The sequence below is a fragment of the Mesoplodon bidens genome (assembly GCF_964165515.1).
Source record: "Mesoplodon bidens genome assembly, chromosome: 9".
Classification (NCBI taxonomy): Eukaryota; Metazoa; Chordata; class Mammalia; order Artiodactyla; family Ziphiidae; genus Mesoplodon; species Mesoplodon bidens.
In genome coordinates, this window is record NC_138166.1 from 48,725,505 (window position 1) to 48,739,233 (window position 13,729).

Genomic DNA, 13,729 nt, shown 5'->3' on the forward strand with positions numbered 1-13,729 from the left:
AATGCCATTTCATTTGAAATTCATTTGAAAATAAATATATTCTACTAAAGGCTAATAAAGATGATTTAAAACATTTTTGTTAACTTACTTTCACTGCATATGAAAAGCTACTGAGACTGCAAAATAAAACAAACAAACAAACAAAAAACCCAAGCTGGTAATTGGAAAATTATTCCATTTAAGGTTTTTAATCTAGTATACAAAAGAGTTAATATTTACTGATCAAAACACAAAAATACAAAATACTTCAGCCAACACAGTATCAATAACCTAAAGGATGATGGTTAAAGTTATAGTTTTTCTTTATCTAAATGTCCTTAATAATCTACAATTAACCATTTGAGTTAAAAGAATCCTCTGAATTAGTCACCTTACTCAATCAACCATACTAGCCTTTGAAACAAAGTTTACAATTTTACTCTGGTCGAGTTAGTGAATGTACCCCCTTATTAATCTGACAGCCTGGAAAATCTGGGAATGAAGGGGCAGAAGTCTTGGGTGCATTCCTGCACATTAATGAAGTCTTTCAAAAAAGAGAACAAAAACCTCAATTTCCAGACTAAAGAATGAAGACAACCTCTATTAAGGAAACTCCATTATTAGACATAATGCCACAGCATAAAAAAATGTGTAACATCACAATTTTTAAAAAGGCTAATAAAAATCAAAGCAAAATATGAAAATAGTATTATATTTTAGGTAATACCAAATCTTTAGGTCAAAAGAACTTTATTATTTTAAAAAAATGCAATATTCTCCATTTAACTGCAGAATTTAAAATGCTAATAGCTTATAAAAATAGGTTCTATCAAAGCCTTTGCCTCAGAAAATTAAAGATGATTATTACCAAGACTTGCAATGTAAGGTATATACCTATTATATATTCCTATATTTTATCTATATATATTAGAGATACATGGCCCTGTAGATCATATATCACATATATGATATATTTATAATTTAAAAATTTCTCATTAAAAATTATTTTTTTATGATTAATCATCAAGTATTTAATGAGCACCCATTTTGTGAAAGACACTGGGCTATGTACTTTTTTTTCTTGTCCAGTGGTCAATACTGATCCTAAGCTGGGGAAATCTTCTTAATTCTTTCTATTGAACTGCTGGTCCGCATTCCTTTCTCTCCCTTAGATGAACCAGGGAGTGTTGGGAATTTTAATGAATAATTATCAAGTAATGTGGCAGTTACCTGGCTATTTCTTTATACATTTGCCTATTCCTTATTATTTTATATATTTCCTGCAAAAAACCTTGGAAGTCAGGCAGAAATAAGTATGCTTTATTTCTAAGTGTAAAAATAAGTAGGAAAGCCTATAAAACAAACAAAGCAGCTTTACAGGACTACACACACACACACACACACGCACACACACGCACACACACACACACTGCGTATATGGCATTTTTACCTGGCACAGCCAGATACAAGACAGAGAGTGTTGGAGATGGGAGTAAACTACAGAGTATGTCAGAACTATAGGCATTCAAAGTACAATATTTTGTTATAAATATCATGCTGACCAAATAATATGTCTGTCTGATGGACTGACCAGCAGGTAGCAATTTGCCATCCTGCTAAAATAGCTGAGAAAACCTCAACCATCATAATAGGGGGAGATAAGAAAATGACCAAAAGTTTTACTAAGTTAAACGTACTACATATATACAAACCCCTTCACTCTGAAGCTGGTTTTATTAACAGCCAAAATTTTACTCTGTGCAGTTATGGAAAAATCAAGTTACATTTCGGTGCCATGAATAATGCACAAATCAAGTTGCAAATTCTGTCAAGAGAATTTTGATCTTCACTTATAGTAGTGTCTTATAAGAGGCATTCAATAAAAGTTTGATCAAAGTCCACTAAAATGGATTTTGAACAATTGCCAGAGGAAGAGCTTTAAATTGCTCTTACAACAAAAACAGTGGTAACTAAAGTAGATAGGTCTCAAAAGAACCACACTGAGTAGTCAGCTACAGAGTGACACTTTTATTACAGCCATTAAAAAATGAGGCTTAAAAAAAGCTCTGACTTCTCTCATACAGATTTGAACTTTACAATAAAATAGAATGAAATATAAACCAGAAAGACTATACAAACCTGAGAATATGCCAAAAAACATATACATAACAGCAAGAAGGCTAGTTTCAACAGTAAGCCAAAATGCCAGAAACAATTTCCTAAGAGAGAAAATGTTTAATTTACTACGAAATGTAAAGTTACATTAGAAAACACATTAAATGTCTCTATTTAACATATTAATACCCTGCATAGCTCTTAAAAATAATTTAAGGCTGCCTACAGGATACAAAAAATATATCTAAGTAGTATAAATTACAAGTAGGACATGAAGAAAAGGTGGAGGGTCCTTACTAGGAATGAGGCTACAACATTAATCTGATACCCCATATACCTGCTATTTATCCACTATAAATATATTTGAAAATACCTCCTAGATTCAATTATACTACACATTATTGAAAGTTACAACAAAATTTGGAACAATAGGTTCAATGTAACTCTAAAAAACACTCATGTTTAATATAACTTAGGTAATACTGCTTAAACATTACAGTTCTAAGGAGAGAGCTTAAGAACTCCCTAGTGGACTAATTTAACCATAAGATGTATTTTAACATATGCATATTTTAAATTATGTGTTCACAGTTTATACATACTGATTATCACTTTATGAATATGCTGGGTTTGTGTTGAGGAATGAAACTACAGAGCCTATCCAAAGACACAAATGGACTTTACTGAACCCTTTCCTGAAGAATTATTTGATATTATAATAGAAGTCAACAGAAAATGTTTTTTGATATACAATATTTGGTTGAAAGATTTAAGTTTAATACATTATTAAAGATAAAAAATTTTCTTTTTCCAAAAAAGGGAGGCTTTTATTTTAATGACATGATCTTGAGGGGAAAAAGCATTAAGATAAACGACTGTGACCTCACTTTGAACATTATCAGACCTGGCTATGTGAAATTTGAAGATGACACCTTCTGGGCACTTAGGTTTCCTTAAACAAAAAACAGGTTTATAATAACTGCTTAAAGGGTTGTCTCGAATATAAACTATATTAGTGATTTTTAAGCTTGTTTGACATAATGTTTACTCAAAATCTCAATATATGTAAGAAATCAAATAAAGCAGAACTGCCAAGATTTAAGCAGGATGTATGGCCCTGGAGCCCTGTTTGGCTTTCCTCTCTTCTGGCTCTCTCCATTCTGACTCCAAACGAGATAGTCTGAAAATGGCTGCACTAGTAGATATGTAAAATGGCTTTGAAACTTTAACTTTAAAAAAGAGAAAACACATACAATATAAATGCAAACTATTGTTCTGCACTGTTATACTACTTGAACTACTTAACTGTAAAATTTTAAAAACATAATTTAAGAACAAAATTTCAAAATGTCAATGCTACACATAAATTTAACCTGTCAACATGTCTCAATAAAAATAATAGCCTTTAGCAACTGAAAAGGAACTTACATTGAAAGAATATATTTATTAACATTAGTAAGAGAGTATATTTACCGTTTGCTTTTTTTTGGATTATCTGTGGCCATAGTGCTAAAGTAACATATATGACCATGAACCATACAGTGACCAAGGGGACAAAGTAATAGAATTGATAAGGCCGATCCATTACTATACATAACACCACTACCAGGAAATTGAGACGAAATAAGACCTATTAAAAAGGAGAAGAGAATGGTTTTCATTCCAGGTATGCATGAAAAGCAGACAGATTCTGACAGAGTATAAATGTTTATTTAAGACTAAAATAATAACTGTACAAGTATGTTTTACTAATCCCTAAAATCACATTTGTTTTAAAATCATTGTAAAGAGTTGAATATAAGATATTTATGCATCATTATATTAACTGAATCCCAGCAAAGCACCAACCTGAGCTGTCCTCTGGCTACAACTGCCATCTTGTTAAATGCAGCAAAAGAATTATAAACCTCCTTCCTAGAGCTACAGTTCATAAACAGAGATTAGATTACCTCAACAAAAGGGTGTCCATTTCATCTCTGTTTGATGCTGATTTACCTCATTTGGTATTAAATTGAACATTTTAATAGATACAAATAATATTACTCAAATTAAAAATTGTCTTTGAAAAACAAAAGTATCTTTGGGACTTTTGTAACAGTCATTTCAGACAGTGTGATGTCAAAGAACACAGAATTTGAGCAGATTAATATTAGAGCTTTATCACTTACAGTGTGACCTTAGGCAAATTATTTAACCTCTCTGAGCCTCAGTGTCTTTGTCTGTAAACATAAAGATCACAACTCAGGGTTGTAATGAAGGGTAAATAAAATAATGTTTACAAACTTCCTAGCACAAGGTAGAAACAAAAAATATTAATCCTCTTCTTAGAGAAAACATAGCATGTTTTAACAATCCCACATAACTGTACATTTTTACAAAACGAAAGTGAATCAGTAATGTTCTCCCTTTTGCTTTTATTATACATTCATCTAAATTTTATTTTTTCATCCCTCAGTAATAAATTATTTATCTTGATTATTAACCATAGAACATGGAAATAACAAAACTTTAAAGTGCTATTTCATAAATTCAAATTATCCATGGCCTTAAAATGGACATATTTATAGTTTCTCCACAGTTAGGCACAAAAGCATGTTGAAATGAAAGAAAACAAGTAACCGTGCATTCCTACCTGACAAACTCTATGGATTCCAAAGTCTCCTTTGATCCAAAAGTATGAGAAATGCCCATACCCTGTCTGAAATAGATACGCAGCAACCAGAACCCGAATGTGCATGTACACAGGCAAAAACTGTTGACAAAAATAAACAGGTGAAATACATGCTGACACTAACTATACCTAAATTATCATAACCAGTAAATTTAACCAAGATAATGGAGCATCATTATCATTCAGCATTGGCTCAATGAGAAGATTTATTCTAAAAAATAAGCCTTGTAGCAGGGGTTAAAAAAAGTAGACTTTGGGGCTTCCCTGGTGGCGCAGTGGTTGAGGGTCCGCCTGCCGATGCGGGGGACGCGGGTTCGTTCCCCGGTCTGGGAGGATCCCATGTGCCGCGGAGTGGCTGGGTCCGTGCGCCATGGCCGCTGGGCCTGCGCGTCCGGAGCCTGTGCTCCGCAGCGGGAGAGGCCACAGCGGTGAGAAGCCCGCGTACCGCAAAAAAAAAAAAAAAAAAAAAAAGTAGACTTTGGAATCAGAGACCTAGATTCAAATTCTGGTTCTGCCACTCATTAGCTATGTGACTTTAAACTTAAATTTGAGTTTCTAAACTGCAAAATGAGACTACCTTCTCCTTCCTCAAAGGGTCTTGTGAGGAATGAATGGGTTAATAAATGTGAGGCGCTTTGTACATTTCATCCAATTTGAATTAAATATATTATATCCATAATTATTAATCACCATATATATGCTGAATACAAGGTCACTCTGGAGTTCACATTTTCTCAAGAAGATAAAAAACAAAACAAAGGGCTTCCCTGGTGGCGCAGTGGTTAAGAATCCGCCTGCCAATGCAGGGGACGTGGGTTCAAGTCCTGGTCCGGGGAGATCCCACATGCCGCAGAGCAACTAAGCCTGTGCACCACAACTACTGAGCCTGCACTCTAGAGCCCATAAGCCATAACTACTGGGCCCACGAGCCACAACTACTGAATTCCGCATGCCTAGAGCCTGTGCTCTGCAACAAGAGAAGCCACTGCAATGAAAAGCCCGCACACCACAACGAAGAGTAGCCCCCGCTTGCCACAACTAGAGAAAGCCTGCATGCAGCAACAAAGACTCAATGCAGCCAAAAATAAATTAAAAAAAAAAATCCTAAAGAATTAAACCCCCCCAAAATCCTACATTTTTGGCCCCCCTAAATATACAGAATTTAGACTTGTAAATAAAATCGTCACATGACTACTTAAAATATTTGATTATTTAGCAAAAATTACATTTAAAAAACATATGCAAACATAATTCAGAAATATTATTTCCCTTCTAATCTTATTTTATAAAACAATTTTATTTTACACTCCTGCATCAATGTTTCATCTTTACCATGAGTTTTCAGAGCATCACATCTTCACTTCTGTCTAAGCTGAAAGAAATATAACATATTTCTAATCTATATTTTATGGGAGTCACTGGAAATATTATTTACAAGTCCTAACTCTCTTAACCTTAGAACACTGTCATGTGTTCTCCCCACCACCTATTAGTCCTTTAGGTGTACAGTCATGATCTCTACAACACAGGTAGTGTACTGCTTTTTAAAATTATCTTTAACAGGCTTGTTTAGTGACATCCAACCTTTGTAATTATAAGGCCATTCTTGTAGGAATAATTACTAAATCTATGTAAACATTTTTTGGCTTCTATTTTATAGACTCATCTGATCACCTCTGTAATTATCCAGCATTAACACTGGTTATGGCCATTTTAGTTTAACATGTCTTCCCTAAGTGATACTTTGTAGGATAAAATAATTGAGCAGATGCCTTAAACAGATTTTATAAGGCCTCGAACATATGCATCTTTTGTATATATCCTCGAATGCATCCTTGAACACATCTTTTTCTTTTCTGAGGGATAACACTTTTTTCTGGAAGGAAAACCCCCTGAATTATAATGTCATAAATTCTTCAACATAGTTTCCACTCTAGCCAAACTGTTAGATTCTCTGTCTCCTAAACTGGTCTTTCTTGTACTTTCCTGTCACCTCTTCTTTGTTTATCTGTTCTTTCTACCCTGGAATGTTCTCCTAACCACGTTTTGTTTATACAAAGCCTATCCTTCTTTAGAGACCTGGTCAAATTTTCCAGTCTTTTACTCTCAGATGAAAGTCATTTCTCCTTTTGAGTTCCTTTAGCACCAACAATCTATATATTAGAGTTTATATTTATTGCTTTTCATCATTAGTTCTTTTTAAATGTCTTATCTCATCATTAGATCAGAAATTTTCAATGAAGGTATAACATATTAGAATCACTGGGATGAAGGTGGGAATACAGTATTGAAATAGCCTCAAAACTTATCTAACCTAAACCTGTATCTTTACCTCATTCTTGAATGCACTCTAAAATATTCCCTTCAAGGGCTTCCCTGGTGGCACAGTGGTTGAGAGTCCGCCTGCTGATGCAGGGGACATGGGTTCGTGCCCCGGTCCGGGAAGATCCCACATACCACGGAGCGGCTGGGCCCGTGAGCCATGGCCGCTGAGCCTGCACGTCCAGAGACTGTGCTCCGCAGTGGGAGAGGCCACAACAGTGAGAGGCCCGCGTACCGCAAAAAAAAAAAATTCCCTTCAAGTATTTGAGCACTTTTTAATAGCAGAAAACACACAAATTCCCAAGGCAATCCATTCCATTTTCAGATGGTCATTAATTGCTATAAAGTTCCTTTTCATGAAAAGTTGAAATCAAACTCTATGTAAAAGCTACCAAATTAAGCTCTCTAGGGCAGTGCTGTGTGATGAAAATAAAATGTGAGCCCCAGGTAAATTTTTAATGTGGCTGCCAGACATTTAAACAGTTAAATAAGTGAAATTAATTTTAATAAACACATTTTATTTAATTCAATATATCCAAAATATTATCATTCTGACATATACCATGATATTTCATATGTTTTCATACTAATATTTTGAACTTTGTATGCATTTACCGTAATTAATCATACTTAATCTCATATATATTTCACATTTACAGCACATCTCAATTCCGACTAGCTACACTTTAAGTGCTCAATGGCCACGTGTGGCTAGTGGCCACCAAAATGGACAGTCTAACTCTAGAGCCATATGCACGCACTTAATCACTTTTACATCTGATAGTTCTATGAATATTTGAAAACAGATGTCAAACCTAGGCTAACCATTCCCAATTACTTGAACCACTCTCCATAACACATGCTTTCGAGTCCCTTCAAGACTGGGTCTGGGCCTACAATGTTGAGACTTGGTTATATTTAAACAGTAAATACAACCATTTAAATTGAATTAAACACTATCACAACAATTTGCCAAGTTTCTACCAATGTTGGATTATTACAAATTTCATGTAATACTTCTCCCAACTTTTTAAGATATTTTAAACCAACAGAGAAGTTGCAAGAATAGTACAACAAACAACTATTTACCATGCTGAACTATTTAAAAGTATTTGCAGACCATGTGTCTGCAAATTTAGACCATCATCCCTAAATATCTTAGCAAGTATCACCTAAGAAGAAAGAATAGTTTCCTGTATAGTTTCTTACATTATCATTATAATACCCATGAAATTTAATATAATAGTATCTACTGTATAATCCATATATGAATTTCCTTGATTGTCCCAGTGATATCCCTTATGATTAAAAATTTTTTTTTGATTTAGGAACCTTGAACCAAGAATCACACATTGCATTTAGTTTTCATTCCGCTTTAGTCTCCTTTAATTCGAATTGTTTTCCTTTTTGTCTTTCAGGAGTCAAGTATTACTTACAACAAAATTTAGTATTAAAAGTGTATTGAGAATCCAATTTCATTAGAATTAATAGGCTGAATGCTGGTTCTCTTCTTTTTCTAGCCCCACAAATTTTCCCTTAAGACCTTTTATTCAGGTCCTTTCATGGAAGTTATTTACAAACTCTCAAAGGAGAAAAAGCCACAATGGAACACAAAATCATCTACTGTATATACCTAACTTGCTTCACTCTCTGTATTTAATTCACAATATTTTATCCATATCTGATATAAGTTATGTTTAAAAGAATGTTTACACCAACAATTGCAATCTGACAGACCATCTGGATTATTTTAATAATTCTCTGTAATTTTTGACATAGTTTCTATTTTACTATAAAAACATGGCACAACTAAAGTCTGACATATTTTACTCAAAATAAAAAGCATTAAGATTAGGTAATTAAAATACTCATGACCATTAACAAGTTTTTAATGAGGGTAATCCCACAAATATCCAAGAATCAAGTCCCCAAATACATTATTAACCCATGCTAACAGTACTTTGCCAGTGTAGATACAGGTAATTTTTAACCACAAAATTCTATATAAATGAACAGGGATATGTTAATTAATCATAACAACTGATATGTTAATGAAAAGTATGTCCTTCCAGAATATAGATGTTTATAAATTGTAACTTAGAATGTATTGGGATATAGTCTAAGATGTATTAGAATGCTAGCTTGGCAAATAATTATAATAGAATGCCAAATTGCTTTCATCCTTTTATGATCCAAATCTTTTCTGGAATCAATGAGTTGAAGAACTGAATCTGCCATTAATTCTTTCTGAATTTTTTTTTTTTTTTACACAGTACTATTACCCTTTATATGTCAGCAATTAATTATGTCTTAAGTGGCATTTTCTTAAAACAAAACCCTCTCCCCACCCCCCCTTCAAATTAAACTAATCTTTCTTCATATGTCAGAGATATTTCTATGATTCAATACTCATCTTTACTTTTTAGAAAATCTGCTAAATTTATCCTACAAATTCTGAACTGGGCTTTTGAACTAATTCTTACTATCTTCATCTCTCCTTGCTTTGGATCTCTTTTATTGTCTTGGTTCTTCCACAGTTACCTGAATTCACTAGGTCCCCTTCAGCTGCAGTGTCACAGGAGTTTTACTGTTGTCACAAATATACATATCATAGCCATACAATTTCAGTAAAAATTATACTTCTTCCTCTGCCTTTTGCCCTTCAAATGAGCCATCCATGAAATCGCCAGTAATTTTTGAAAATGATAAAGAGACTTAATGAAGAATAACATTAGTATTTTCTAATTGTTAGAGATATCTGAAAAACCCTAGTATTATTTATCTTCTTAACTGCTGCAATGGAAATTTCAAAATACTCCTTTCTGGGCAACACTCCCCTACTATCTCAATTTAACATTGACTCAATGTTAAATGGAATCACTGATTCTATGTTAAGTTACTGTTTATAGACGTGTGCTTTATATAAGCAAATAAAGCAATAAAAACCAGTTCAGTAGTTCCCAAATTATGAAAGAATTTGTTAAAATTTTAAAACATACTTTACAGAAATCAGTTTGTACCTTCCCTATAAAAACTTGTGTGAAAGTGGTTATTAGATACCTAGGTTTACTCTTAAAAGCTTGTTTTAAATGTATGCAGCTGTAATGTTACAATTCCGAACGCATTTTTTCTACCCCTACCAAAGCCAAGATGTCCCCATATCATGAGAATACAAAGTCTAAAAGACATAAAAAGACACCTACGGCTAAGGGAAAAATGATTTTGTCCAGGTACAGAGGGCACTGTACCTAGGTGAGCAAAGGAAGGGTCCTCCATCTCATGGAAGTGGTAATACTTATGAAGTATGGCACATAATACATGGTCAACAACAGCAGACCATCGGTATCTGAGTACTCTGAATACTGGGGCAAGAGAGTTCTAAGTTTTTAAACTTTATTTTATTTTATTTTTTTTTTATCTTTTTTTTTTTTTGCCATTGGAGGGCTTCTCACTGTTGTGGCCTCTCCCGTTGCAGAGCGCAGGCTCAGCGGCCATGGCTCACAGGCCCAGCCACTCCGCGGCATGTGGGATCTTCCCAGACCGGGGCACGAACCCGTGTCCCCTGCATCGGCAGGCAGACTCTCAACCACTGCGCCACCAGGGAAGCCCTAAACTTTAAAAATATAAAAATGGTTGGTCAAACTTCCTAACATACAGTGAAGGATAGAATATAAAATATAATCATCTAATTTGATTTCTTTTAATAGTAACTTGCCTATTCTAAATCCTTTGCAATTAAGTATCATCTATAAAGTTTCTTGATAACTTTAGTTGTTCAGCAGAAGGACATGAAACAATACCCTTAGATTATTAGCTGTTCCTACTACCTTAAAATTAAGGCAAAGTAAATACAAATTATTGCTTTATCTTTTAAAAAATAATTATTTTGCTTTTAAGACTATACATTCTCAAAGAGTCAGATGGTAGGAGAAAAATGGGAAGACAGAAAAATTGGGTGGGAAATAAGAAGGGTCTCCAAATGGTAGAGAATATAAAACACAAAAGAACTGGTGCCCTTAAGGAAACATTAAAGTGACATTATTTCCTATATTTTCAGAACTTAAATTCAAAATACTTACTGTACTTGCTCCAGAGATATGATAAATCAAAATCACAAGTTGCATCCAGCCTTTCCATTCATCTGTTTGTTCTCTATTTAACACTTTAGTCTGTGTAAAAGAATCAACATTTGTTTTAAAATTCATCATGAAGCTATTATTTGGACAGTATACATTAAATATGTTAACATTTTTCTCATAGGATATAAAAGCTAATGCTTCTTTCAAAAGAACCTTGGGGGAAAATCAGTTAAAGATTGTCATTTTATTTCTTGATAAAAGAGATAATAAAACTAAAGTATAATATGAATTTGAAAATGAATATAAAAGAGACTTTAAATATTTAAGTTGATACTTATGGTTTTATATTAAGATTACTTTTAAACTATGACAGATGTGTTTGTAAATCTAAAAAAATGGCATTTAATAATTTTCTTTAAGAAAATCTTAGAATTTCAGTTAGAAAAGATCTTACAGTTCTTTTATACTTTATTGTGAAAAAAATCTCCCTTATTATACTTTATTTTCTCTAGAATATTCCCACTGGAAATGAAGAACTGATTAATCATCCTCATATGAAAGTTATATCTTACAATAGAATTTATTAATTCAAATAAATCATGACTTATAAAGGAGTTATAGTAATATTCTGAGCAATTACAGCAATACTAAAATAGGAATTCAGAATATTGTGAACAGTGCCCACATTATTATGTAAGTTCTAATTTGTGTGTACATGTCTGACTATATAAACATATAAATGTAACAAGTGTTTATTAGTATAATTATATGTTTTTAACTTATAAATGATAATAGTATCTCATGTTTGAAGACCATTACAAAATTGGGAGCACCTCAACTTTCTCCATCCTCAAGCAGGCAAAATGACACCAAGTCATGATATCTTTTTCACAGGTCATTATTTTCCAACTTTTCAACAATCTTTATGAAACTATGAACTTTCTCCAAACTGTTTCAAAAAAGCAACAGTTAAGAGTCCACTAAGTGAAGTACAGCTGCAATATTCCTTCATCCTCTTCTATATATGTAAATGTTTGTATATTATGGCATGATAAATGATATTATTTCTTTAATCTACACTTTGTAATGAGATGAAAAGGATAACATGAACTAAAAAGAAAATGACTCTTACCTCCTTAGTATTTTCATTGTAAAATACTCCCAAAACCAAGATGTAGATAATTGGAATAAAGAAAGTTGAGTGTGTATAAAATTTGTTTTCCTTCATAAATAGATTTGCACGGTCACACATATAAAAATAAGCCATGATCAGGCCAAGTTTGCAGAAAGACTGTAAAAGTATTCCTAATGGAGACACAGGGGGATTGATAATATTTTTCTTTTCTTCTCCACTTTCCAAATCAGTACAAGGCTTATTCTTCCGATGAGCATTATGATGAATTATATAAAAAATTAAATATCCAATAATAGATAAAGTGAAAAAACAAGCAGCTAGCTTTTGTAGGAGAGTAAGAGGAGGCCGAGGTTGACAACAGGAACCATCTATAGGCTTCAAAATCCTATTGCAATACACGTTCATAAGAATCATTGCACTCTGTGAACAAATCAAGTTATTTCGTTATTATCTTGTCAGTAATGTATTTCCCATTAGATTTTCTCCTGTGAATACTACCGTTTCAGCACTGAAACCAAAATGCTTTTGTACTTTTTGCTACCATTTCCCAAACATTCATGTAAATAATGGTATTCCTTCAATCTGTAAATAACTACTTCAGGGTTTTTCCAACTTCTTGGGTTATTAACCATAATGAAAAATTCATTTTATACTGTGACTCAGAACACATATATGGGAAACAATACCTATCCTTACTACTTGGAATGCATCTGACATTTTTCCATTCTATTCTTTAAAAAAATAAAAAAATGCCGATTTCATGGCTGTTAATGGGCTGTGACCTTTGGTTACAAAAATACTGACAGATGTCAAGAAATTTAATTAGCAGATTTTCAGTACAAAAGATACCAAGATACTTAAGATAGAGTCCCAGTCTTTAGATGTGAAAAAAGAATATAAAATAACTGCCACCAAAAATAATTAATTCTTAGCTAACACTATTTATAATATGCCCTTCATTTGGTTTACAGTTTATGGACCACTTAGGATTCAACAGTTTTAAGGTTTCTAATTTTAAATAAGGTGTAGAATCTTCAACATGGTTTCATTATAATAAAAATATTCTAGGCAAGCTGTTAAGTATTTCTAGTTGAAGGTTCAGTCAAATCTAGTTTATGAAAACTTTATAGTTTAGGTACCCTTAGAACTCTTAAGATGATTACATTATTTAAGCCTAAAACATTCAAAGTACTCAGTTATTTAGAAAATCTCTTTCTCTTAGCTCTGAGACTTCAGGAGACTCTGAGCCTGGAACTCTTGCAGATACTAGCCTACAAACTCCATCCTAAGGTTCTTAACCAGTTCCAGGGAGTCCACAAAGCCCCTGAAAAAATATGGAGAACCGTGTGTATGTGTGCATGCAGACATGCATTTTTCTTCAGGAGAGGAATAGAACCATTACTTTTTATCAGATACAGGGTTATGTGA

General features: G+C 33.2%; 1 protein-coding gene across 2 annotated transcripts in view; it reads right to left on the reverse strand.

Moving 5' to 3' along the window:
- CASD1 (CAS1 domain containing 1) overlaps positions 1 to 13,729 on the reverse strand; it is a 64,124-nt gene that overhangs the window by 17,583 nt on the left and 32,812 nt on the right. For both annotated transcript variants that reach the window (XM_081244294.1, XM_081244295.1), the window contains exons 9-13: positions 12,299 to 12,721; positions 11,167 to 11,256; positions 4,727 to 4,846; positions 3,568 to 3,724; positions 2,119 to 2,198 (exon numbers count right to left, since the gene is read on the reverse strand). In XM_081244294.1, coding sequence (XP_081100420.1) covers positions 2,119 to 2,198; positions 3,568 to 3,724; positions 4,727 to 4,846; positions 11,167 to 11,256; positions 12,299 to 12,721 — 870 coding nt within the window. The remainder of the gene's footprint in view (positions 1 to 2,118; positions 2,199 to 3,567; positions 3,725 to 4,726; positions 4,847 to 11,166; positions 11,257 to 12,298; positions 12,722 to 13,729) is intronic.